Raw genomic sequence first — 27,529 nt, forward strand, 5'->3', positions numbered from 1 at the left:
GAAGTGAGAGAGTGGCATGGACATATATACACTACCAAACGTAGGGTGGATAGCTAGTGGGAAGCAGCGGCATGGCACAGGGAGATCAGCTAGGTGGTTTGTGACCACCTAGAGGGGTGGGATAGGGAGGGTGGGAGGGAGGGAGACACAAGAGGGAAGGAATATGGGAACATATGTATATGTATAACTGATTCACTTTGTTGTAAAGCAGAAACTAACACGCCATTGTAAAGCAATTATACTCCAATAAAGATGTTAAAAAAAATGTAGTTGATTAACTTATGCTTTTAAAGCTAGAATATATTAAATAATCTATGGCTAATAAATTTTTAAAAATACAAGATAGCTTCCAATCCAATATGCTTTACTAAATAAAACAAGTATGTGCTTCATTTCTGTATAAATCTTAACTAATTCCTATAGACACATAATTAAATATTTACATGTACATTTGGAAAGCATTTCAGACTGCAAAATTACCAGGGGGCACATTCCCAGCCTTCCTATCTTTGTATCTTGTACAGTCTCCTAAAATGAGATACGTATAATAAAAGATGTTGGTGCTCCTAGGACTGTAAAAGTATAAGCAGGGGAATTTCCAGTCTTTGAGACCTATTTCTACCTCATTCATCTATCAAGGATAAAACCTTTAAAAGGATAGACCAAAAACTCCCCTTGTTCCTCTATATTATTCTGTCTGAAGGAAAGCACAAAGTAGATCTCTACATCTTGTTTAATATATACATCATGTCAGATATACTAATTATACTGAACTCTATGAACAAGCTTTCTAGTCTGGGAGTCTAGTTGGCTTTGGTAACACTACTGGGTTCTTGGATGTATGGTAAGTTTTTTGCTTTGAGTAGGCACTGTTATTGCAAATAGTTTTAGTCACTTATTAAAGGCCATATTTAAAAGAAACTATTTGATACATAGGAATGCAGGATAGATCAAATAAAGGCAAGACTCAAGGCCAAAGAACATGCTAGAAAATACTAAAGTAACCTACAGAAGATGTGATAAAGATCTGGTTTGGAATATTAGCAGTAAGAATTATTTGTTTTGTCTGTTAATATCTGGATACTAGCTGCTAACAAAAGAATAATTTAATGAATTAATAAGAATGTTAACCAAATGACATTCAGGAAGAAAACAGGTTTTTTATAAAACCATGTGATGACAGATTTCAAAAATCAATAGAAATAGCTAAGGAAGGCCATCTGGTTCTAAACAATGACATACAGAAAGCAAGAAAAAAAAACTGTGCCTAAAATATTTTCACATTTTCTCATATGTTGAGATACACACAGATGAAGGGACTTAACTCATAATTCTAGAACAGAAGGACTCTCTTTTCTGTTTTCCCACTGATAAGGTGTCTTTCGCCAAATATGACCTACCAAATATGATATAAAACCTAAAATAAACATTAAAATACCAATACATTCAAGAGTCATTAAAAAGAACAATCAAATGTCATTAAAGGTTAAAGTCTTTAATGATTAAGCACAATCGTTCTTTAATAAAATATAAAAGTTTTTTGGTTTTGTTTTTTTAAAGAAAACTATTTAAGCCTGCTCCTAAATGCATTCAGCAATAATAGCAACTGCATTTTCCATGGTTACCTGGAGGTTATAAGTGGATCCTGGTGTATCATACAAATGGAGAGGTAGACGTTCAATAGATTCTAGTACAGCTATTAACTTTCGGATTAATGCAACAGCTGGTCGACTAGGAAAAAAAAAATTGTTAAGAGCTTTTATATAAGTTCATGCTAATGTTCATAAAGAAACTGTAATAACCAACCTCATATAGAACCCCTACATTCTATATTAATGCAAAGAGATGTTTAATTTTGTATTAGACTACATTTGAGTAAGCAAAAATAATCTTATAACTCAATTTCTTCACTTAATAAAATATTTCATTTTTCTTATGAAATGTTCATCAAATGCATTCAAAGTAATGTATAATTTAACATGTAATTTATTTTTTAAAGTTTAAACAATTTTATTATATAATATTTGATACATATAAAAGAATATATAAAGCAGCAAAGTTTTGAAAATGGCAGTAGTGTTGGCAAGGCAACACTGGTATAATATTTCTGGAAAACAACATGACAATTTATATCAAAAACCTTTAAAACATCATCAATAACTCAGTAATACAATTTAAAGGAATTTATGTAAAAAGATGCTCCCACCAAGACACTTACATTTTAGTATTAGTAATAATTTGCAAACAGCCAATATGTTTAATAGACTGTTTCAATAAATTATTATACATCCATATAATATAATATGCACTCATTTAAAATGGTATTCAAAATTAATGGAATGCATTGAATTTCGTTTATTATTTTAAAAATTCAATCACATTCAAAAGTAATAAAATAGTAAAATGCACCTTCATCAACTCATGACCCAGCTTCAACAATTACCTACTAATAGCCAATTGATTTCTATCTATATCCCCACCCATTTCTCTCCTTCCTATATATTTCAAAGAAAATGCCAGGGGACTTGTGGCACAGTGGTTAAGAATCTGCCTGCCAACGCAGGGGACACAGGTTCAAGTCCTGGTCCGGGAAGATGCCACATGCCACGGAGCAACTAAGCCTGTGCTCCACATCTACTAAGCCTGTGCTCTAGAGCCCACGAGCCACAACTACTGAAGCCCACGCACCTAGAGCCCACGCTCCTCAACAAGAGAAGCCACTGCAATGAGAAGCCCATGCACCAAAACGAAGAGTAGCCCCCGCTCACTACAAGTACAGAAAGCCCACAGGCAGCAACAAAGACCCAAAGCAGCCAAAAATAAAAATAAATAAATAAATTTATAAAAAATTAAAAAAAAAAAAAAAAAAAGAAAATGCCAAATAACATATCATTTCACCCAGAAATACTCTGGGTATGTACCCCTACAAAAGAATTCTTAAAAAATAAAATCATATCATTGCCACACCTAAAAGGTAATGAACAATTACTACTTAATATCAACAAATATTTAATCAGTGTTCAATTTTCTACTTGTATCTTAAAGATTATCTAATTTAAGATAAGTGGTCGTTGCATTCACAGCAGACATATAATCTTCCTTTTATTCCATTAGATTAAAAAATACTTTAAAAATCTTTCCTTTTTTATCTATTTATAATATAAGCTACTTTTGTACTGAATAAAGAAGTTCCTACTTTGTGTATAAACACTATACTAGGCTCTATTTTAAAGGAAAGCTATCAACTTGCAAACACTGCAAACATCAAATTAAAAGAAATTTGGGGATTTACCTTTCATCATCTTCATTTTCACTAAAGGCTGTTTTAAAAACATTTATTCTTTCTACCAGTTGACTGCAGTCTTGCTTCATATCTAAATCCATGCTCTAAAAAAAAAAAAGGAAAAAAAAAAGTTTTAAGGCTGTTACTAAAATTTATCAAAACACATTCTGCAAGATGAATATTAATATATTACAAAATTATCAATACAATATAAGTGAAATCATTATTTTCTTTCAATTAAAATTCTTTTCATTATATGACTAGTAGATCATGGCTAATATCTTCAGTGTTATAATGGAGTGGCAATTATACTCCTTTTCTCAAAGTGTAGTGGTATGCAAGGTAATTTCAGATTATTTATGAACATTTTCCATTTTAACAGTACTATTTACATTAATTAGTATTAGAAAAAATATGACTGGTATATCAAAACAATGATTTCATAGATACTACTAAGTGATATAAAGTGATGCTATATCAATATAATTTTAATAAATGAGAATAAATGCAAATGGTAAAAAATAATGAAGGAAACACGAGACTGACTGCAGTTAAAGTACAATTGTTAGATCAAGAAATTAAAATGGCAAATAGAACTAAAATGGGGAGAAAACCTTCACTTTTTATAATTTATTGTTAGAATTTGTTAAAATAAGTGTGTGTGGGTGTATATATATACACACACCTTTCATTAAAATAAAGGAAAAAATTTTATCACAATAAAGAGATAGTAACGCAGACTAAATTGAAGAGAAATATAAGGTAGCAAATACTTGTCAAATATTTGTTATTAGCAAATACTTGTCAAATATTCACATAAACTTCCTAAATTGCCAATGCTCATAAATTAATAGTATGCAAATATTTTAGGTATTTAAAAAGGCCTATAGACTAACTCCATTTTATGTTAAGTTATGAGGAAGTCACAGCAGTGAATAATGTTAAATCTTAGGCTACTACAAGCAAGTGTTTTGTTCGAACAAATCTTGAACAAATTATAATCAGGTAACCAAAAAAATCTAAATAAACTCAATTATTTAATTCAACTGGCTCAAACTAATGATAAAACTTGAAAGGCTGGAAAAATTATAAATGTTAACATTTACTACTCAGTTTTTAATACATCTTGACAAAAACAAAGTAAATCTCGCTCTGTCAAAGTGTAGTTAAAAATATATTTTTTAACTATATACCTCATTCTGTACTACTTCATAAACTTACATTATTTAAAACAGTAAGAAGTGCTTGCACCAAGCCACTACTGCACATTTCATATGGTGAAATTGTGTTTTCATCCTTCAAAAGTACAATTAGATTTTCTAAAGCTGTCTTCATTAAATCTCTCCAAGTGTTCTCACTCTCAATACACTAAAAGAAACAAATTTTTTTTAAATTAAAGACAATCGAAAAAACAAACAGGTCTTAAGATACTTAATTTATCAGAGCATCAATTACCATGAAAATAAATTAGATACTAAATTAGATTAAGAAATTCAAATTATTAATGCAAATTATCTCTACCAGGCCTGGTAAACTCTTTTGTAAAGGGCTGACTGTAAATATTTTAGGCTTCACAGGCCATATCACATATCTTGGTCACACCTATATAAGGCTGCCATTGTGACCACTAAAGTAGTCACGGACAATATGTAAATAAATGAGCATGGCTGTGAGCAATAAAACTACTACGGACACTGACTTTACACATGCATATAATTTTCAGGTATCATGAAATATTATTCTTACTTTTAATTTGTGTTCAACGATTTAGAAATGTAAAAACCCTTCTTACCTCACAAAACCATAAAAAATTTAGCCCATGGGTGATAATTTGCTGACCCCCTAATCAATACCCAGAATATAAAGGATAAAGGGAAAAAACTAAACCAAGATCACTGTGTGTCATAAAATCTAGAGGCTAACATACTTGTCTGTTTGTATGCAGTTCCCAAGATGACTCTAACTGAGTTGCTATGTTTCTGAGTGTTACCACTACTCCACGAGGCATGCTTTCAACAGCTTTAAAGTGGTCATCGTATAAATCTCGAGCCATAGTTCGTACCTACCAAAATAAAAATAGTAAATGTGAATTTTTACTACAATTAATAATTTTACCAAATCTTCCTTTTAAATATATACATGCAACCTTTAGAATTAAGATGTTTGTGCCAGTATCAAGTTCCAAAAAATGTTACTACCTCTATTCATATACATCAAGAAGTTCTTATGGTTGAAAAACTACTCTAGCAGATTTTAGCAATGTCAAATCAAAGAACTTATAATTTTAAACTTTGTATTCATATGCCAAATAGGAGCTTATTTCATTTAAATCAAATTAAACCTATAAAAAGGTAACTTTGCTCTTTTTAATAAAAGTAACCTGTTCTATGGTGAACCAATTAGAAAATACAAATAAGCAAAAAAAAAAGAAAAGAAAGAAAGAAAGAAAATTAAGCCATCTATAATTCCATCAAATGAAGTTGAACCTTTTAACATTCTGGGGTGTACTTTAGGTTATTATATCTTTTTTCTATTTATATTATTCACACAAAGTATATATGATGCTCATGTATTTATATATTTCATCAAGAGAAAGAATGACTGTATTATCAGTTTGGGCACTAATTACCTCTCATTTAAGTTAAATTAATGTTATTTGAGAGAGAAACCCACACATGTCCAAGGCTTGGGTCTGATGAAATTTAGTACATAACATTCTTTAAAATATATGCTTAAATAATGTAAATTTAAGATTTATGTGATTTCATTTAAATCATAAGCATAGCTCTAATGTAAGAGAAAACATTTCACTCCCTAAATGAATTAATAGTACCTTCCTATTCTACTTTAGTATGCCTTTCAGAATTAAAAAATAAGTAAGTTCTGGATATCAGACAACACTGAAGAAACTATTCCTTTATAAACAATATTAAGAAATAAAAACAGGTTAAACTAATAGTTAAAATTATTTTTACCTAAAACTACTACATGTTGATATATACTGCTTCTATACGCAAAATAGCCACATGATCACTGATTTACTACTGATTTCAAGGATCTGAATCAATAATCATATTTTTTTAAGAAAATGAAACTACAGGACGGAGACTATATCCTCCTTGATTTACTTTTCTTTTGTACTATAAAAGTTCAGTTCCCTGTGAGTTAATCTAGATTTGTTGGTTAATACAACATCAGTTATTCCAAAAAACTCCTGAGAAAGCTGACTGGTAGCTTTATAAAGAATTACAGCTGAGCCTCATTATTTGAGAATTTAATATTTGTGAAATCAACTAGTCAATAAAATTCATTTGTAATCCACAAATCAATACTTGCAGCACTTTTCACAGTCATTTTTCAGCAAGAACAGTGCAGCAAAAACTTTAAAAATGTGACCAGAGCCTCACAGGAGGCTCTGTATTTCTTCCTGTATTTCTCCAAGAAGCAATGGTTCAGTATTCATGGCAACTTTATAGAACATAACTATCATGAAAATGAAAACTGTATTTAGTTCAAATTCCTTTTACCATCTAATGGCTACCTGCAATTGAGATATTTCTTCCTCAAATGCCCTTAAGATATCCTGAATTGGAAAAAAACCTCTGGCTTCACACTCTTTTTTGAAAAACACAGAAGCAATCATGGAATAATATATATAGCTATAGAGGTAATATATATTTATAAATTAAAGAAAGCAAGAAAAAGAGGGAAAGAGAAAGCAAGCAAGCAAGCAAGCAATTTTCTTTCCCAGGTCTAGCATGTGGAAATGTGGAACATCTCTGGGATAGCCTCGCAATTTTACAACTGGAAATGAAGAAATGAATGAATATATATATATATATAATATATATAACATATATATATTATATAATATAGTGCTCCAAATAAAACCCCTTATGACTATTCCTATGGCCAAAGCCACACAAGTACCCCCCTATCCCAATCACCCAAAAGCATTCTTCACATACTATATGAAAAAACTATATCATTATTATAGGTAAAATAAAAATGTGTCATCAGAAGATACTGAATCTAACTAAGAGATTTTATTTTCTCTTTTAAAAATTAAAAAATTCAAGAACAACTGATATAATAAAGATGGAAATATAATGGCTTGGGACTTCCCTGGTGGTCCAGTGGTTAACACTCTGCCCTCCCAATGCAGAGGGCCCGGGTTTGAACCCTGGTCAGGAAACTAGATCCCACATGCTGCGACTAAGAGTTCGCCTGCCACAACTAACAGTTCGCATGCCACAACTAAGAGTTTGCATGCCTCATCTAAAGAGCCCACATGCTGCAACTGAGGATCCTGCATGCTGCAACCGAAGATCCAGCATGCCACAACCAAGAACCCACATACAGCAATGAAGATCCCGAGTGCCACAACTAAGACCCGGCACAGCCGAATGAATGAATGAATGAATGAATAAATAAATATTTTTTTAAAAAAAGAAATATAATATAGAGACATGGATGTAGAAAACAAACATATGGACACCAAGGAGGGGAAAGCGGGGTGGGGTGGGGTAGGATGAACTGGGAGATTGGGACTGACATATATACACTAATATGTATAAAATATAACTAATAAGAAACTGCTTTATAGCACAGGGAACTCTACTTCGCTTCACTGTACAGTAGAGACTAACATAACATTGTAAAACAACTATACCCCAATTTAAAAAAAAAAAAGAAATATAATGGCTTTATTTTTGAAAAAACCAATGCATAATAAATGGACAGAATTTAAAAATTAGTAATATGAGTCAATAACATATTTGCTCCTGGAGTCAGTAACATATTTGCTCCTGTATCTTTTTGAAACAGTGATTTCATCTGAAATAGCCATTAAACTAAGCATCAAATTATCTGAATCTAGGGCTTCCCTGGTGGCGCAGTGGTTGAGAGTCCACCTGCCGATGCAGGGGATACGGGTTCGTGCCCCCATCCGGGAAGATCCCACATGCTGCGGAGCGGCTAGGCCTGTGAGCCATGGCCGCTGAGCCTGCGCGTCCAGAGCCTGTGCTCTGCAACGGGAGAGGCCACAACGGTGAGAGGCCCGCGTACCGCAAAAAAAAAAAAAATTATCTGAATCTAGAACCAGGAATTCAAATTGATTCATCACAAAGTATTAAATCAAGACTGTAAATTATAATAATGCATTTTCAATCCCACTACATCACTAAAAATACTATCATTAATCATAAAGCAGGAGTTTAAAGTTTCTGTGACATTTATAACACATAATTTTAAAATAATTTAAATTTTATACTTTGTCTCAATTTTGTTTCTATTTTAATGTTGGTGTTTACTTATAGTATAAAAACTATAAATTTTTTTCATACTTATAGTATAAAAACTATAAGTAAATGTATACATATTGTGGAAAATTAAGATAATGAGCACAGAAAATGTAAAAATACATTAGATTAGGGTAGCTTATGTTACATGGCTCAATTTTTTAAATGCCTACAATCTACCCCTGAAACCTTGCTATATCAGTATAAAAGACAAAAAACAAAGCAAATCCCATAAATAATACCTTTTGCTTAGTTTTTTCCAACTTAGATTTTAGTTTTCTGCCTCTTTTGCCAGTCCAGCCAGTCACAAATTCTGAACCTTAAAAAAAAAAAACGTATTTCACAGAACATATTTTATTGCAATTTAACATATTCATTTATTCTTATCTGTTAAACTGACATACCTACATACTTACCCAGAGAAGTTTCTGCAGTAAATGAATGCTTGGTTCCTCTATTAGATTCAAACACAAAACCAGGTAAATCTTCTTTCAATATCGTTGCTTGCTGGCCATCTGAGTTATGAATAGCAATTTCTCCTTCTTTCAAACATGTTAGTGACCAATTCCCTACAGTGAGTTTAGTGGGTCCTGGTGCTGAGAGTATAGGTTGACTTGAAGTAGATGGCTTTACTTGGCCTCGAGCTCTTTGTAACTTCTCTAAGAATTCACTTCTGCTTTCTATAAAGACAAAATGTTTGTTTTAAAACTTCATTCTTTTCAAATATTCCATTTTTTTAAGGAAACTACCTATTGAAATATCAATTTTATTAAAAAACTTTCATTAAAGTTTTGTTCTTTGATATACTCTCACTGGTTTGATATTATTTAGGTTCAAGCATTAAAACAATCCTGCAGCCATAATTTTTTAAAGTAGAAGGCTTTTGGGAAAAGATATAATTTGAGACAGCATCACACATGTGCAATTCATCATTATGTGATAAGAGGCACCTTTACCTAAAGGATGTAGACAGTAAAAGTAGATATTGATACAATGCTATTCCTTGTCTCATACAATAAAAAAGTATGAAATGCTTTCATGGTACAATCATTTTTCTCTGTTAATATTATAAAGAAATGGCCATATGATAATCAAGGACGTGCTATTGCTATGACAATGATAGCAAAAATATGAGCAGAAAAACAAATTATCAAAATTACAGAAACTAGTAAAACATTTTAACAGAAACAAAATATTACCTGAACTATCCGATCCACCTTCAGGACTACCACTTGAATACATGGTGGCAAGTTTTCCATCCAAGATAAATCTAAACCATCCATTACTGCCATTAGATAGTTCCAAGGCTGCTGCATCACTCCATATATATAAGCAGTCCCTTCCCCTAATGATGGACCAGTCTCTCCAATGATATGGCTTACCCTGCTGCAATTCTTTAGCATCTTCCTGTGGTTCATCTTCCTAAATGTGTAAAATTATTCAATGAAACGTGGGAAATAACTTATATTCCAAATATTCATAAGTACTTAAAAAAACATGACCATGAATCAAATTTAGAATTAAAACATCCCGAATATAATATTCAGCTGCCTGTAGTTTAATACATGTTCTGATTCAACTAATTACCTATAATCTTAAAAGTCCATCCTAAAAAAAAGTTAAGAAATTCACATAATAACCTAAGTTATAACATTTCCAGGTATAACGGTAAAGAAGACAAATGGATTAGGTTTACACACAATTAGCTAATTATCTAGGACTTGATAAACTCACCATATCTCTGGGCCTAACAGATTATTTGTAAAAAATGAATGTTTACACAACATCAATGGTATCCAAACCTAGGGTGCAAGAGATCACCAGAAATGTGTTTTAACAATATAATTTATAAGTTCCCACCCTTAGCCAAGTTAATCAAATATACTGGATTATTCCTATAATCATAAAAATGTTAGCTATAGTGTGTTTAAAAGAAAAATAACTTGTAAACACTGTTTGCCTACCCCAGTATCCAAAAAATTTTTATTTTGTTGATAACATTTAATATTAAGAATATTCATCAGGGCTTCCCTGGTGGCACAGTGGTTGAGAATCCGCCTGCCGATGCAGGGGACACGGGTTCGTGCCCCAGTCCGGGAAGATCCCACATGCCGCGGAGCGGCTGGGCCCGTGAGCCATGGCTGCTGAGCCTGTGCGTCCGGAGCCTGTGCTCAGCAACGGGAGAGGCCACAACAGTGAGAGGCCCGTGTACCACAAAAAAAAAAAGAAAAAAAAAAAAAAAAAAAAAGAAAAAAAAGAATATTCATCATCAACATATATGATCTTGGCATGTGTGTGCACACATGCGTGTATGGGTAAAGTACTTTTAAACTTTATGAAGACTTATTATACTTAAAATTGTTTTAAGTGTATTCTTCTTCCCTGAAGTAGTACTTACCTTATAACACTAAAATAAGATTGTAAAATATGGATTATAAATTTCCCTAAACATAGTACTTGTGCTCCAGGCCATGATAGATTAATAAGGATCAAGACTTGCCTATCCACTGTCAACAACGAAAAAAACCAGACAAAACACATGAAAAAGTGTTCTCAAATACTGGACAACAAGCAACACAGGACTGCATGATCTCCCAGAAAAGAGAAACAAATAAGGTAAGTCCCTTAGGCTCAGACAGAGTTTCTGGCTAAGGTCTTAAGAAGAGGGAACACAGAGTCCAGCAGTGTAAGTTGAGGAAATGGAGATCTGTGTTTGAAGAGATTAAGGCAAATGGAATATGTGGTGGATGAGTTCAGGATCAGGGAGTCAAGCACAAAAGACCTCTAGAAATGTGCAAAGTGGTCACCAGGACATCTCTACTGAGTACCAGACCATCTGTGTACAGGTGATGTTCCATAAGGCAGGGCAAAGAATGACTTGAAAATGGTAAGGTGAACAATTCAGAGGTCATACAGGGTGGTCAGACATTTGCATTCTTAACAGCCAGAGTGGAAAATCATCATACCAACAGTTCAAAATTTTTCCAAATGTGCTGTAACTGTAAGCCCACAGACCAAAAAAAAATCAAATAATCCTGAGCAGGGGCAGAAAACCCACATGTGCATGCACACACACAAACCAAACAGCTAAGCACATCAAAGTCAAATTGCTAAAAACAAGTTATAAAGTCTTAAAAACAGCCAGAGGAAGAAAACGTCTCAGTAGAGACTATGCACATCAGGTGACAATGAAATATCTCTTCAAGTGATGGAAAATGATCAGCCAAGAGTCCCTGCAGGAACTGAAAATGTCCATTGAAAATGAAGGCCAAGGGACTTCCCGGGTGGTGCGGTGGTTAAGAATCCACCTGCCAGTGCAGGGGATACGGGTTCGAACCTTGGTCCAGGAAGATCCCACGTGCCATCGAGCAACTAAGCCCATGCACCACAACTACCAAGCCTGCGCTCTAGAGCATGCGAGCCACAACTAGTGAAGCCCGCGCGCCTAGAGCCCGTGCTCCTAAACAAGAGAAGTCACCGCAATGAGAAGCCTGCGCACCGCAACAAAGAGTAGCTGCCGCTCACTGCAACTAGAAAAAGCCCGCACGCAGCAACAAAAACCCAACACGGCATAAATAAATAAATGTATTTATTTATTTATTTATAAAATAGAAAAAAAAAATGAAGGCCAAAATCAGTCCACTGGTTAGGACTTCACGCTTCCACGCTACCAGGGGGTAGGGGTTCAATCTATGGTCAGGGAACTAAGATCCCACAAGCCAGGCAGCGCAGCCAAAAAACAAACAAAAGAAGAAGATATTTTCAAAGAATAAAGATAAATCTCAAAGAATTTTCTGGCTTGTCTTCTCATTTCCAGATAATGTATTTTGGGGACTTCCCTGGTGGTCCAGTGGCTAAGACTGCACTTCCAATGCAGGGGGCCCGGTTTCAATCCCTGATCAGGGAACTAGATCCCACGTGCTGCAACTAAAAGCTTGCATGCTGCAAATGAAAGATCCTGCATGTCTCAATGAAGATGCTACATGCATCTTCATGCATGTAGCATGCTACAATGCTGCATGCTACAATGCATGCTACAATGAAGATCCCGTGTGCTGCAACTAAGACCCGTGCAGCCAAATAAATAAATATATTTATTTTAAAAATAATAATAATGTAGTGTGATGTAAAGGTTTAATTTTAATGAAAACAATTTATTTTTTTGTTCTTTTATAATATAATCTTTTAATGTCCTATGTAAGAAATCTCTGTCAAGCCCAAGGTCACTAAGATTTTCTTCTTTTTCCTCTAGAAGCCTTACAGTTTTAGCCCATCCATTTCAGTTCATTTCTTTTTTTTTTGTTAAAAGGGGTAAGATTTCATATTTCTGCATATGTTATCCACTTGTTCAAGCATCATTTTTAAAGAGACCATCCTTTTGTGACTGAATTACCTTAGCACTTTGTTTGAACAACTGACCATATATGTGTGGGTCATTAATCTATTTTTATACCACTACCACACTTTCTTGCTTACTATAGCTTTATAGTAAGACTTGAAATCTGCTGGTGTATGTCCTTCAACTTTGTTCATTTTCAAGGATGCTTTGGCTATTCTAGGTTCCTATCATTTTCATATAAATGTTTGCTTGTTAACTTCTACAAAGACTGCTGGGATCTGTAACCTATTTCTTGAATGAAAGAATTCCAGGGGGATGAACCCAGATATCACTTCTTGTTTTGTTTTTGGTTAAATCTCCAGTAATTTAGGAAACACACATATACACTAAACCACTCAGGATTCTGCAATTACAATCCATACTCTACCATTCTCTCAAAATTATTAATACTCAGTCACTAATATGTAGGAAGCATTCACTAAATGGTAGGACTAAATCATTGCTGGCAATTGGTAGAGACAAATAAGGCATATTTTAAAATATGCAATCTAAGGCAAGAATTATCGATAGGTACTGAAACTAGTGCATAAAAGTTTAAAGAGAAACAGCATATTTGCACAGTCTCAAATTATCTCCCCACAAATTACTTATTAATTACAAAAGGGAAAAAATATCTTTACAATAGAGAAACCTGGTAGAGACAAACACAACCAACTGATCCAAGTTAACGTCAACAGCAAGAGCGCAAACAGACATCATGTACCTCTAAAAAGGCACATTTTACACATGAGAAGGCCATAACATCACCTCTATAGTCTTTCTGCTCAAAAACACACAACCTGAATCTAATTATGAAGAAACATGGCACAAACACAACGTGAGGGTCATTGTCCAAATTAAGTGGTCTGTCCTCTTCAAAAAAATGCCAAGGCTATGAAAGAAAAAGGCTGAGAAATGGAACAACATGACAACGAAATGTACTGTGCTCCTGGACTGGATTCTGGGGGGGTGGCGTGGGCCGCAGGAGGGCATTGCTATTAGGGCAATGGCAAATTTGAATACAGTCTCTGGATTAGATAACATTTTCTATAAATATTAAATTTTTCTGATTTTAATAACTATACTAGGATTCTATAAGACAATATCCTGGCTTTTTGGTGAAGATTTTAGGTATAAAAAGGGGCACTGACTTTCCTGGCGATCCAGTGGTTAAGACTCTGTGCTTCCACTACAAGAGGGCACAGGTTCAATCCCTATTCAGGGAAGTTCCGCATGCCACGAGGTGCGGCCAAAACAAAACAAAAAATAAGTAAATAAATTTACATAAAGGGGCACTATGTATCCAGCTTCTCTCAAATAACATATTTTATTATTATTATTATTATTATTATTATTTTGGCCACGCCACGCGGCTTATGGGATCTTAGTTCCCCGACCAGGGATCGAACCCGGGCCCTTGGCAGTGACAGCTCGGAGTCCCAACCCCTGGACCGCCAGGGAATTCCCTCAAATAATATATTTTAAATGTGCATGCACACGTGTGTCTTTGTAAGTAATAAAGCAAATGGAGCAAAATGTCAATAATTAGTGATTTGGGATAGAGGATGTTCTGATAGTCTTTATTTGCAACTTTTCTTCAAGTTTTAAATTTTACCAATGATATATTTTAAAAGAAAAGTGACCAAATTTTTAAAAATTATACTACTACTCCATACTGCCATTATTTTGTCAAAACCCATTGTAATTGGAACTACATTTCCTCAAAAGAAACCCTATTCTTGATAGATACCACTGCAATTAAGACCACTCACTTTTTCTGGTTTTGATTCCTCTTCATTCTCATCATCAGAGGAAGGACCTGCCAAAGTTGACACTTTGCTAATTACACCAAGTCTGGCTAGCTGATCCAAAAAAATATCACCACCTTTATCTACTAAGTCCCTTATGATCTGCAAAGCCAGCAAGTGGCCATCATCGTCATCCTGGGGGGAAAAAAAGGAAATTAAGGGAAAATGATAAAAATAAGTTTAGCTGCGTGGAGTAGACAAATGCAATCATTTGTACAGACAAAATGATTTAATAAAATTAGGACACAAGTTAAATTATTTTACTGACTACTATCTAATGGGTATTAAAGCTACAGGAGTTTCAATAAAGATAATAAACTGACCTCTTGATCAAGAACTGTTGCAGTGATTTCCACCAGTACTGTAGGCAAATTGTGACCAACATCCGAATCACAAACTTCTTTCAAGAGTGCTTCAGAGCAAAAATGAATCATTTTTCGAATCAGAGCAAGACTTGCTTTCCTTGAAAAGTAAAAAAAGAATTTTAGTTAGTCATGGTAAGAAGCTAAAATAAAACAAAATGCAACACTAATGAAAACCAAAATATCCAATTTAAGCTTTAAATACTCTGCTAAAATATATGCTTAATAAAAGAATACAATTAATAAGAACCTACTGAACAGCACAGGGAATTCTATTCAATACTCTGTAATGACCTATATGGGAACAGAATTTTAAAAAAATGGATATATGTGTATCTACAACTGACTCACTTTGCTGTACAGCAGAAACTAACACAACATTGTAAATCAACTATACTCCAATAAAAAAGCTTTTTTTTAAAAGAATACAAAAAACTAAGACAATACTAGCACTAGGTTTATGTTCACTTTTTGAGGGAATTTCATTTTTCTACTATTAATATATTGAGCTCATTAAAACAAATTATTTTTGTAATTTTCTTACATGTGCTATTTTATATTAACCAGCATGACTGTTAACATGCCATGATAATTTTAGAAAATCAAAAGTAACACAATTACTAATAAATGGCATCTATAACCCCCAAATATAAAACTCTTAACTTAAAACACCTGATGGTTTATATGGAACTCATATTTCAAATTAAGCATTTTTGTCCTTTGTCAAATTTAAAACATGTTCATTATAATGATATTCTCATATAAATGAGATCCTAGTAATCCCATGCCCTTAAATATTCCTATTGTTAACAACTTGGCATGACTCCTTTCCCTTCTATTATCCACTGCTTTACTTAGAACACAGAAGATACTCAATAATGTCACACAAACTAACCTCAATTTTATAAGTGATTTGTTCTTTTAAAATAAAATACACAAATATCCATACACATTTAAATTATAATACACTGGTCTATTACATAAAAGTCAATAATGCTTTTAACACATGTTTTCTGAGCATCTAACAATAGTCTGTGCGCCAAGCTGTAGATATCATTGCCCTTGAGGTGACTTCTCCACAGGAAGGATGGAGAGGCAAAAATCACTATCGAAATCCAAGAGAGGTATCTGACAGCTGTATTCCTACAGAATGTGGTCCTGATGTATTTCATAACTCTCTCTAGGTGAATTTCATGTATTCTTTAATTTTAAAACGTGTTTTATTACAAATTCAAGTACATTAGAGAAAATAGTAGGCAGATGGAGGGCAAACTGCCCTAACAGGATTAGTTCTTTCCAGTGTTTGTTAACGGCAATTTATATTTGGTTGCAAAATCAGTATTTATGTATAATTTTATATCATGATTTATTTCAATTAAACTAGCATAAGAATGTTTATATGTTGTCTACCTATCTGGCTATCTGTCACTACCATGCTGAGTCATAATGAGCCAGGAACACCTGTATATATTTTAAAAACTTTACACCTCATTTAATCCACCCATCAAACCCCCTATGAAGTAGGTGACAAAGAAAGGTAATTCTACTAAGGTCACAGGGCTAGTAAATTAGAGCCTCAACTCAAACTAATCTCTTAACCAGTACACTATGCATAATATTCATAACATAAAATTTTCCTGCTTAACACTATTATATAAATCATAAGCATTCAGCTTACTGGCTTTTCTATTATAAATAGCATTATTTTTGGTGAACAGTTTTATTTCTTCAGTAGAGGGATTCTTGGATCCAAGAGTCTAAATATTTTCGTACGTACTGAATGTACATCAATACTGAATCCATACTCGGCAAAATGATTTTTTAAAAAATCTGTTAAGTGACAACATGGATGGACCTCAAGGGCATTATGCTAAGTGAATAAGCTAGAGAAAGACAAATACTGCCTTATATCACTTAAATGCAAATCTAAAAAAAAAAAGTCAAACTTAAAGAAACAGTAGAAAAGTGGCTGCCAGTGGCTGGGGATGGGGGAATTAAGGAAAGGCTGGTAAAAGGCTACAAACTTTCAGCTATAAGATGAATAAGGTTTGAGCATTTAATATAAAAAATGGTGACTATAGTTGATAAAACTGCATTGTATAATTAAAATTTGCTAAGAGTAAATGTTCTGTCTCAAACACACATGTATACACATACACAAATACGTGAAGTGATGGATATGCTGATTAACTAAATGAGGGGAATCCTTTCACAATGTATACACATATCAAATCACTAAGATGCACATTTTTAAAGTCTTACAATTTTATATGTCAATTATGCCTCAATAAAGCTAGGGGACAAAAGGACTGTTAACGGCTTAAATTATCAGTAGATATGGATGTACTAATTCACTACAATTTTGTTACTTTTGTAAAAAAAAAATTTCTTAAATGTCTAATGGGTGAAAAGGACATGAAATAAATGTTTTGTTTTTTACTAGTAAGGGGATCCATTTTTCCCTGTTGTTTTCTTTTTCATCTTGAGCACTGTACCATAATGTCATCGGCTAATTTATTTAAATTGGCACTTATACTTTGACCAAAAAATTGTATGTGTTCTCTGCATAATAAAGTTAGTATCCCTTGGTCATACTTGCTAATAAATACCAATTTGCTGGAAGATTTATCTGGATTACAAGTTTCTATTTCTGTCACTTTCATGGTTACGGGTAATATTACTGCTGATGTGCAGTTTTGTTTTTTTTACATAGAATAAATTTTAAATGACAGATAGGACTAACACAAACAAGTTTTAAAAGTCATTCTTCCTACCAAGTTCTGATAAACATTCGAGAATATTTTCTTTTTGTTTTCCTAAGGTTTTATTTTTTTAAATTTATTTTAAATAAATTTAGAATTTATTTAAATACACAATGTAAAGGACTAAGCTGATTTTTAATCAAACCACAAAGCTAATATTCTAATACCATTTAATATATATTAATATATTATAAAATATTAATACATTATATAATTTACCACTATAATACATTCAATTTCTAAACACAATTGATTCTGTTTGGAGGGCTAGTCTACTCCAATGATTTATAAACTCTTGGGCTAGTTATCATAAAGATTTAATTACTGAAAGTTTACACTACCTACTATTCAGATTTTTCTTTACTAATCTCACCTATATATTCTTCCAGAAGAACTTTAAGATCTGTCAAGTTCTAAAGCAAATTCTATAGTTATTTTCTTTCAAACTGCATTCTATAAATTAACTTTGGAAGAATTTATATCTTTAGATTATTTAATATTCTCATCCTAGAACAATTTCCCCCTTTATCCAACCATGTCTACTTTCCTCTCAATCAAATTGATTTAAAAAATAAATAAACAAATGGATCCTGAAGGATTTCTGCTGCTGAAAAGTTTATTCAATCTTTGTCCCATTATTGACACTAACTCCAAAGATGTATATTTACCACACCTTTTCAAAATCCTAAGTAGCCTTTCTTGAAAAGCAAAATGTGAAGTCCTCAGTCTTAATATTACAGATACATATATATATCAAATCATTACGTTATACACTTTAATACAATGTTACACGTCAATTATATCTCAATAAAACTGGGAAGAAATATCTCACAGAGAAAATAATCAGGTTTTTACAAAATGCTCCACCAGTGAAACTGCTATCCTCTATTCTGAAGGCTTCATTGATCTGTTCTGCCTTTTATTTCCTGAACCGACAATGCACACAGGCCAATAATGATAGATAATAGCTAAAGCTGATATATTCCATATATACAGATCCTCCTTTAACTGCCTGATTAGAGTACATACGCTTACTCTTCTGATCAAATTTTAAACTGAAATGGTAAAAAATTAGGTTGTAACCTATTCCAGATTGTTTTTAATAATGACAAGTATATATTTTTTTATTGAATCATCTTGTGAGATGGGGGAATGAATGAAATAGGTGAGGGAGACTAAGAGGTACAGAACTTCCAGTGACAAAATAAATGAGTCACAGGGGTGAAATGTACAGAATGGGGAATATAGTCAATAATAGTGTAAACATTTTGTATGGTGACAAATAGTAACAAGAATTATCATGGTTATCATTTTGTGATGTATAGAAATTGAATTACTATGTTGTGCACCTTGAACTAACGTAGTGTTGTAAGTGAATTATACTTCAAAAAAAAAAAGGAAGAATGTAGGGAGGGAGGGAAGGAAGGAAGGAAGGGAGGGAAGAAAGAAAAGAAAAAAATGAATGATTCAGAAGTGGAAATGGATAAACTGCAAGAAAGAATCTTACCAAATAAAAAAATATTACCAGATAAAAAGCAAATTAAGAAGAATCATACAATATGATACGATTTATATAAATCTTTAACTTGTAAAATACTATGCATCATTTACAGATAAATTTATATATTTGCTATATATTCTTGTAATATATTACAAAAATAAAGCAAGGGAAAATATTAACATATTAATAACATAAAATATTAACCCCCCCAAAACCCAATTGTCAAGAAAAAAATTTATGAGAAAACTGGGAACAATGAATGCTGATTTGATGTTTGATAATATTTAAGAACTATTATAATTATTTTAGGTGTAATAATGGTATTGCAATTATGTTAAAAAACAAAAAAGAATCCTTTTTAAAGAATCCCTTTTTAATGATGAAAAATTTTTTTATTGAAGTACAGTTTATTTACATATAGTATTCTATTAGTTTCAGGTATACAACACAGTGATTCAATATTTTTATAGATTATACTTCATTTAAAGTTACTATAAAATATTGGCTATATTCCCTGTGCTAAACAAAGAACCCTTATTTTTTATGGATACATATAGAAAAATTATGGATAAAACTATTTGAGTCTTGGATTTCCTCAAAATAGTACAGTTGGGGAGGTATAAATGAAATAAGACTGGGATATTTGTTAAAACTTATTGAAGCTATGTGATGGGGTTCATTATATGATTATCTCGACGTTTGAATACATTTTAACTTATCTATGATAAAACTTTTTTTTTTTTTTTTTGGCGGTACTCAGGCCTCTCACTGTTGTGGCCTCTCCCGTTGCGGAGCACAGGCTCTGCACGCGCATGCTCAGCGGCCATGGCTCATGGGCCCAGCTGCTCCGCGGCATGTGGGATCTTCCCGGACCGGGGCACGAACCCGTGTCCCCTGCATCAGCAGGCGGACTCTCAACCACTGCGCCACCAGGGAAGCCCCAAACATTTTTTTAATAAACTATCTTTTTATAAATACCTCTAAAATATTAGGCACTATGCTAAATACCACACATACTTAATTTTAATTTTCACACCTAAAGGGAATTAAGTATAATTATCCCATCCTAGAGATGAATTAAGATCAAAGGGTTAAGTATCTTGTCCATGGCTAGCTGTCTACAAAGTGGCAACACTGACATTTGGACTGACTTTGAGCTGACTCCAGAGTCTGAGCTCTGAACTAAGATATATGCTATCTTATTCACCACAATTAAATTTGTCAGCTAACTATTATCTAGAAAAATTTAGCATCAAATATGATATAACTAAAATTGTGTTTAGACGATCTTCAAATATTTACAAGAATGATAAAAAAATAACTATCCATTAAGGGAACTCTGTTATATGGTGACATACTTTATAATTTCCTGATGGCCTTATAATGAAGCAATTCTAACTCCAAATATAACTTAAGGTATTTTAATTCGCATGACACCTAGTCCTCTAAAATTTTCAGGCTGAATTAACTGTTCAAAATTGAACTTGCTCATTTCTAAAAATGAATCAAATCTTTTGTTAAACAAACAAACAAACAAACAAACAAAAAGTGGCCCCACTAACACCTACCCTTCTGTAGCTATTTGGGGAAGAATAAAAACCAAGTTCCTAGGTGTTCAAAGTGAATTGACTGGCACTTTCATCCTATTTAAAGTAAACTATTTTCACTTTAATGTCAACTCACAATACTGGTATTTAAGGCACTTGAATCCTACAAAACTCCATGTTCTAAAGACCTCCTGAACTTAAAATGATCAAAATCACATTCTCAATCACTCAGCCAAAATTTTGGCAGTCATTCTTTACCCCTTCCTTTCCTTCATCCCTCAAATCTAATTGGTGGTCATCAACTCTTATACTGGGTTGGCCAAAAAGTTCGTTCGGGGTTTTCCATAGCATCTTATGGAAAAACCCAAACGAACTTTTTGGCCAACCCAATACAACCCATCTCCCAACCTCATCAATTTGTTCCCACCAATCCAGTCTTCCAGCAACTGTCTAAAGTTCACATCGACAATTAACCCGTAAGTAGTCTGTTTTCATTCTTGCCCTCCTCCGGTACTTTGCTCCACCAGACTGCCAAAGTGATCTTTATAAATCACAAATCTGACTGTGACAAATTTCCTCACAAGTCTTTAATGATCCTTCTTGAACTGCGGCGTAAAGTCCACACTCACTATCTAGACCAGAAAGGCCTTCATAGGTCATAAAAAGCTCTTGTCTACCTTTTTGACAGTATTCCCTGAGCTATACAAACATATCCCATATCCCACTGATACCAAAATACTTGCAGCTGCAAACAAAACACACTCATTCAATCATTCAGTGTATTTATTGAAGATCTACTAAATATCAAGCCCTATTCTATACCTCCTTGTCTTTGTAGGAATAGGGCAGGACATAAGGCCATCTCTCATGGAGTTTTAGAGGGGAGACAGACAATTAAACCAACAAAAACTCAAAGAAGAGCAAGACTTCAGACAGTGTAAACTCTGTCAAGACAGTAAAACATCATGATTGATATGAAAAGTATCCTAGGGGTAAATTTAAATTAGGTGGATAAATGTCAATGGACATAAGCATTTGAACTGAGACCTGAATGATATGAAGTAACCAACCATTCAAAAGCCCTGGGAATAGAAAGTTTCCAACAAAGTGAAGTAAGTGCAAAAGCCCCATGGTAAGAATGTACATAGAATGTTCCAAAAACAGAAAGAAGGCTAGCATAGTGTAAGTATAATGGGCTAGGTGTTATATAGTACTAAATGAGGTCAGAGACCTGGGTGGGACTTATACAAGACCTTCCAAGCCTGAGTGTTAAGAAGTTAGGTTTTAGTTAAGGCCAATTAGAAGCTACTGGAGGGTTTAAGTCACAAGATGATGTGATATAATTATGATTTAAAAACTAATTCAGGGGACTTCCCTAGTGGTAAGGTGCTTAAGAATCTGCCTGCTGATGCAGGGGACACGGGCTCAAGCCCTGATCTGGGAAGATCCCACATGCCGCGGAGCAATTAAGCCCATGCCACAACTACTGAGCCTGCGCTCTAGAGCCCACGAGCCACAACTACTGAGCCCGCATGCCACAACTACTGAAGCCCCCGCACCTAGAGCCCGTGCTCTGCAACAAAGGAAGCCACCACAATGAGAAGCCCATGCACCACAATGAAGAGCAGCCCCACTTGCCACAACTAGAGAAAGCCTGCGTGCAGCAACAAAGACCCAGTGCAGCCAAAGTAAATTAATTAATTAATTAATTTTAAAAAAAGCAGGGGGGGGACTTCCCTCATGGCGCAGTGGTTAAGAATCCACCTGCCAATGCAGAGGATGCAGGTTTGATCCCCGGTCCGGGAAGATCCCACATGCCGTGGAGCAACTAAGCCCATGTGCCACAACTACTGAGACTGCGCTCTACAGCCTGAGAGCCACAAGTACTGAGCTCGCATGCCACAACTGCCGAGGCCCACGCACCTAGACCCCACGCTACGCAACAAGAGAAGCCACCGTAATGAGAAGCCTGCGCACCACAACGAAGAGTAGCCTCCACTCGCTGCAACGAGAAAGCCGCACGCAGCAACAAAGACCCAACACAGCCAAAAATAAATAAATAAATAAATAAATTTATTTAAAAAAAAAAAACAAAAAACTTCAGCATAACATGTAGGAACAGATTGTAGAGGGACAAGATAGAAGACGAGGAGAAAGACTACTTTAGAGTCAACTATAGTAGCCAAACTACAGACTATTGCACCTTGGACCAGAGTATTAGCAATAGATGGATAGAAATAGCAGACTTTGGACACACTATAGAGGGAGAGCCACCAGGACCTGCACCAGGATGAATTGACTCATACCTCCATGCCTTTGCACACACTGTTGCACACTGATCCTTCTAAATCCATCTGCCTAGAAAACTTCCAAGTATCCTTTAAACCCCAATTTAAATCTCATTTCTGCATAAAATCTCCAATTTGCCCAGCCAATTAGCTGTTAAACCATCTATATCCCTAGGGAATATATGTCTAATCTACTACTTACCACTCTGTATTGTTACTCACTTCTTCCTCACCAGCTTGCAAGGGCACATAAACAGGGCCAAGTCTTAATTCTCTGGGAACTCCTCCAGTGGGCAGCTTACACTGACTCTATCAAAAAGGCCTCCATAAAGCTCAATAAATGTTTGCTGTACTTATAAAAATTTCTCTAGAATTGATATTCAGAGAGCTACAAAAACTGTGTTAGTCTAGTTTTCTTAATTTTCTAAACTCCTTCTCTTAAGTCAGATCATCAGAAGGAAAGACTTAACTCTCCAATCTAATTTTTATTCTTACCATACCTTTTCAATATTAAAATAAACCTCATATCCTTCTGGAAAAGTGAGATAAATAAAGGTACATAATTAGCATATTTTAACTAGTAAATACAAATAGTACGGATAAGTACCTTATAGAAGGCAGCATAGTCTGCTGAAATGTTTGTGCAAATACCGGCAGTAACCTTTTCAAGTATATGGGTGCCATTTCTGGATCTCCTTTTGGCTCATTACATTCTTCTTCATCTTTGTTTGTATCTTTCTTTTTCTTATCATCTCCTTTATTAACTGGACACATCCAATCACCTACAGACAAATATTGTTCAATAAAATACTTTTCTGGAAAATTTTTATTTCAATGAAAAAATATTAAAATGTACTATAAAATCAACTATAATTACCCTAATTAACAATAGTCAAACAAATTAGGATGTTGTATCTATCAAAGGCATTTGTAAAACTACTAAAGAACATTAGTACCTCCAAGAAGCTGAATCACAACTTAAGGAGTTAATTTTGGATACCCCACTTGATTCCATAAAATATTTCACAGAGACTCTGCATTCATCTACTCTGTGAAAACTTAAAAATTTGGTCAAAGTACTTTGTCTATGCAATAACCAACTATTCTTTATGACATTCACACACCCCTTAAACTTGTGCTTTGGCCTTTTTGGAATCATGCAGCCACAGTCTCAAAGAACACAGAATATTACACTGTTAAATGTTTATCAAATATAAGTTTGTGTGTGTGTGTGTCTATGTAATTATTTGACTTCACAGAAATGATTTCTTTATATAATGTTAACATGTCTACAGAAAAGAACACAGTATATTACACTGTAAAATGTTTATCATATATGTGTGTGTGTGTGTGTGTCTATGTAATTATTTGACTTCACAGAAATGATTTCTTTATATAATGTTAACATGTCTACAGAAAGCTACTTCTATGGAAGTGAAGCTGAAAAGTAATAGCAGATGGCTTAAAAGGAAAGATATTACCACTCACCTGGAGACTGAAGAATAGCTACTACTTCACTATGGCCCCTTTCCCGAGCTTTATCTAATGGAGTTTTCCCATCTTCATCTCTCAGATCTGGATTTGCACCATGCCGTAAGAGAGTCTAGAAAAGAAAAGCATTTAATGTGGATATAATGATTAACACCTTATTTCTTCAATATCCAATTCTGCAACCTTTAGATTGCACTGACATACTTCAGACTGCAGACTTACAGAATTAATCAAGCAGGTACCAATTCAAATCTCTGCCTTTGCTTACAACACCTTAAAAGTGGTTTATTTATATCTTGAAAAAAATTAGAGATTAATGTCACTTGGTTATTTATTAACATCTCAAATTAAGTACATTCACATCTGAACCTGTCATCTGCTCCAGTCATTTTCCTTACTTTAACAGTGGTACTAATATTCAGTTTGTGGTGTGGTAATCATCTTCATCATTTCATGTATACTGCCAATTACCAAGTTAAATTGATTCTTCTAGAATGAACTACCAAATTTAGGTCTTAAATAGTAATTCGCACTGTTCACCATTTTTTTTTTTTTTTTTGGCCACACCGTGTGGCATGTGGGATCTTAGTTCCCCAGCCAGGGATCAAACCTGCGCTCCCTACAATGGAAGCCTGGAGTCTTAACCACTGGACTGCCAGGGAAGTTCAACAATTTTTAATGGACACTGGACTCTCTCCCCAGCAGACTGTAAGCTCTTTTGAACAGAAAACACACCTCACATTTTTCCTATCAGCCTCAGAGCTGAAGCTTTTTGAACTTCATTATAACACAATATATCTGACAAATAAGTGAGTACATACATTCATCAGAAAAGTATGCAGTACTGGCTAAAAATTCCAAACTGCTGGAGTTTGAATCAGAATAACTCAGTATTTCATCAAATCTAGGATGCCACAGATACTTATTATAATCTGATATTATCTGACATAGATTATAATTAAGTACTACTGAGAAAGAAAAAACAATGCCAATTAATTTTGCAACAATGCTTTCCTATTGCTTGGATTTTATTTTAACTTATTGAAAGAACTTTTATAAACTTAGATTTTTTTTCATGTATTACTTGGACAAACACAATTTTAAAAAATAAATGAAATATAATAAGATATCTCTGTAACTTCACATTCTGAGCACAACTGTTCATAATTTCTTTTTGATCTGAAGTCACCAATATTTGTGTTTCTACACACAATGCTGTCATCTGTGCCATAAAGAGTTTAGTTACACAGCATTACTGAGCGTGCTCTTCTATCAGAAAGGATTTTTCACTCAAGTTACTAAAATCCATTACACAATTTGTACTGAATTGACAGGTAATAATAACTATTGTGCAATTTCTATCTGGCCAACAGCAATTATAAGACTTTCCTAGTTAAAAGATGTTAAAATGTGTATGGGGGGGTGGGTAATATCTTAGAATCAATTAAAAAACAAACCTGTGAAGAATGATAAAACATGTTAAATGCTTAAGACCCTGGCTGGCACAAAATAAGTGCTTGGTGATCACTGTTATATCATTATTAGTAATGGCAGCTATAGCTCATTGCAGGCTGATATATAATCAAGATAGGTTAAGGTTAGATACAATTCATTTAGCTCCTTCTCCCACTCAGCTACCCATAACTGCAAAACAGTAAGGGTTCGAAAAAAAAAATTGGCTTAATAAAAATTTTTACCACCCTTAGGAACATCATTCTCTAAAAATTAACCAATTCAAACTGACAGAATTCGAGCTTGAAGAGACCACCTAGAAAGCTAAGTTGTTAACAAAAATCTTCTTACAGTGTAAACACAATACTAGCAATACTGTGACAATAGTAGCAGCTACCATTTAAGCATCTACATACAATGTGCCAGCTACTATACTAAGTGCTTTTCACGTATTTTTTCCTAATTATCACAATAAGCATGCTAGCAGGGACTTCCCTGGTAGTCCAATGGTTTAGACTCTGCGCTTCCACTGCAGGGGGCACAGGTTCGTTCCCTGTGGGAACTAAGATCCCAAATGCTGTGCAGCACAGTCAACAATCAATCAATAAAATACTAGGAGTGTATATACATTTTATTAATAAAACTATAAGTCAAACTTAAGAAACTGGTCCAAGGCCAGACAGCCTTTTTTGTTAATGAGTTGAGACTTGAATCCAGGTGTGCCTGATTTCTTAGCAAATATATTATGACAAATTCCTTCACAATATGAAGATTCTTGAGACCTAGATCATATATTTGGTTCAACTCTTATCATTTGACCTTTCTGGACCTCAATTTCTCCTAACTGTACAAAAAAACCTCTACAGTAACGATGTATGGTGAGTCCTCAAAAAATTAACGATAGAACTACCAGGGACTTCCCTGGTGGTCCAGTGGTTACGAATCTGCCTTTCAATGCAGGGGACGCGGGTTTGATCCCTGGTTGGGGAACTAAGATCCCACATGCCACGGGACAACTAAGCCCGTGTGCCGCAACTACTGAGCCCGCATGCTGCAAGTACAGAGCCCATGCGTTCTGGAGCCCACACTCCACAACTAGAAAGAATCTGCACCCTGTGGTGAAAGACCCTACATGCCGCAACTAAGACCCGATGCAGCCAAATAAACAAATATTTTTTAAAAAAAAAGAACTATCCTATGACCCAGCAATTCCACTCCTGGATATTTATCCAAAGAAAATGAAAACACTAATTGGAAAAGATATGTGTACTCCTATGTTCATTGCAGCATTATTTACAACAGCCAAGATATGAAAGCAATCTAAATGCCCAACGTTAGAGGAATGGATAAAGAACAT

The 27,529-nt window shown here is 34.1% G+C and overlaps 1 protein-coding gene across 6 annotated transcripts in view; it reads right to left on the reverse strand.

Moving 5' to 3' along the window:
• The window catches only part of HECTD1 (HECT domain E3 ubiquitin protein ligase 1), a 94,077-nt gene that overhangs the window by 36,052 nt on the left and 30,496 nt on the right, over positions 1-27,529 (reverse strand). For all 6 annotated transcript variants that reach the window (XM_028495670.2, XM_024134161.3, XM_024134158.3 and 3 more), the window contains exons 9-19: positions 24,718-24,832; positions 23,837-24,011; positions 15,093-15,231; positions 14,734-14,904; positions 9,783-10,005; positions 9,000-9,263; positions 8,826-8,902; positions 5,211-5,345; positions 4,505-4,651; positions 3,293-3,387; positions 1,626-1,731 (exon numbers count right to left, since the gene is read on the reverse strand). In XM_028495670.2, coding sequence (XP_028351471.1) covers positions 1,626-1,731; positions 3,293-3,387; positions 4,505-4,651; positions 5,211-5,345; positions 8,826-8,902; positions 9,000-9,263; positions 9,783-10,005; positions 14,734-14,904; positions 15,093-15,231; positions 23,837-24,011; positions 24,718-24,832 — 1,647 coding nt within the window. The remainder of the gene's footprint in view (positions 1-1,625; positions 1,732-3,292; positions 3,388-4,504; positions 4,652-5,210; positions 5,346-8,825; positions 8,903-8,999; positions 9,264-9,782; positions 10,006-14,733; positions 14,905-15,092; positions 15,232-23,836; positions 24,012-24,717; positions 24,833-27,529) is intronic.

The sequence above is a fragment of the Physeter macrocephalus genome, chromosome 11 (assembly GCF_002837175.3).
Source record: "Physeter macrocephalus isolate SW-GA chromosome 11, ASM283717v5, whole genome shotgun sequence".
Taxonomy (NCBI): domain Eukaryota; kingdom Metazoa; phylum Chordata; class Mammalia; order Artiodactyla; family Physeteridae; genus Physeter; species Physeter macrocephalus.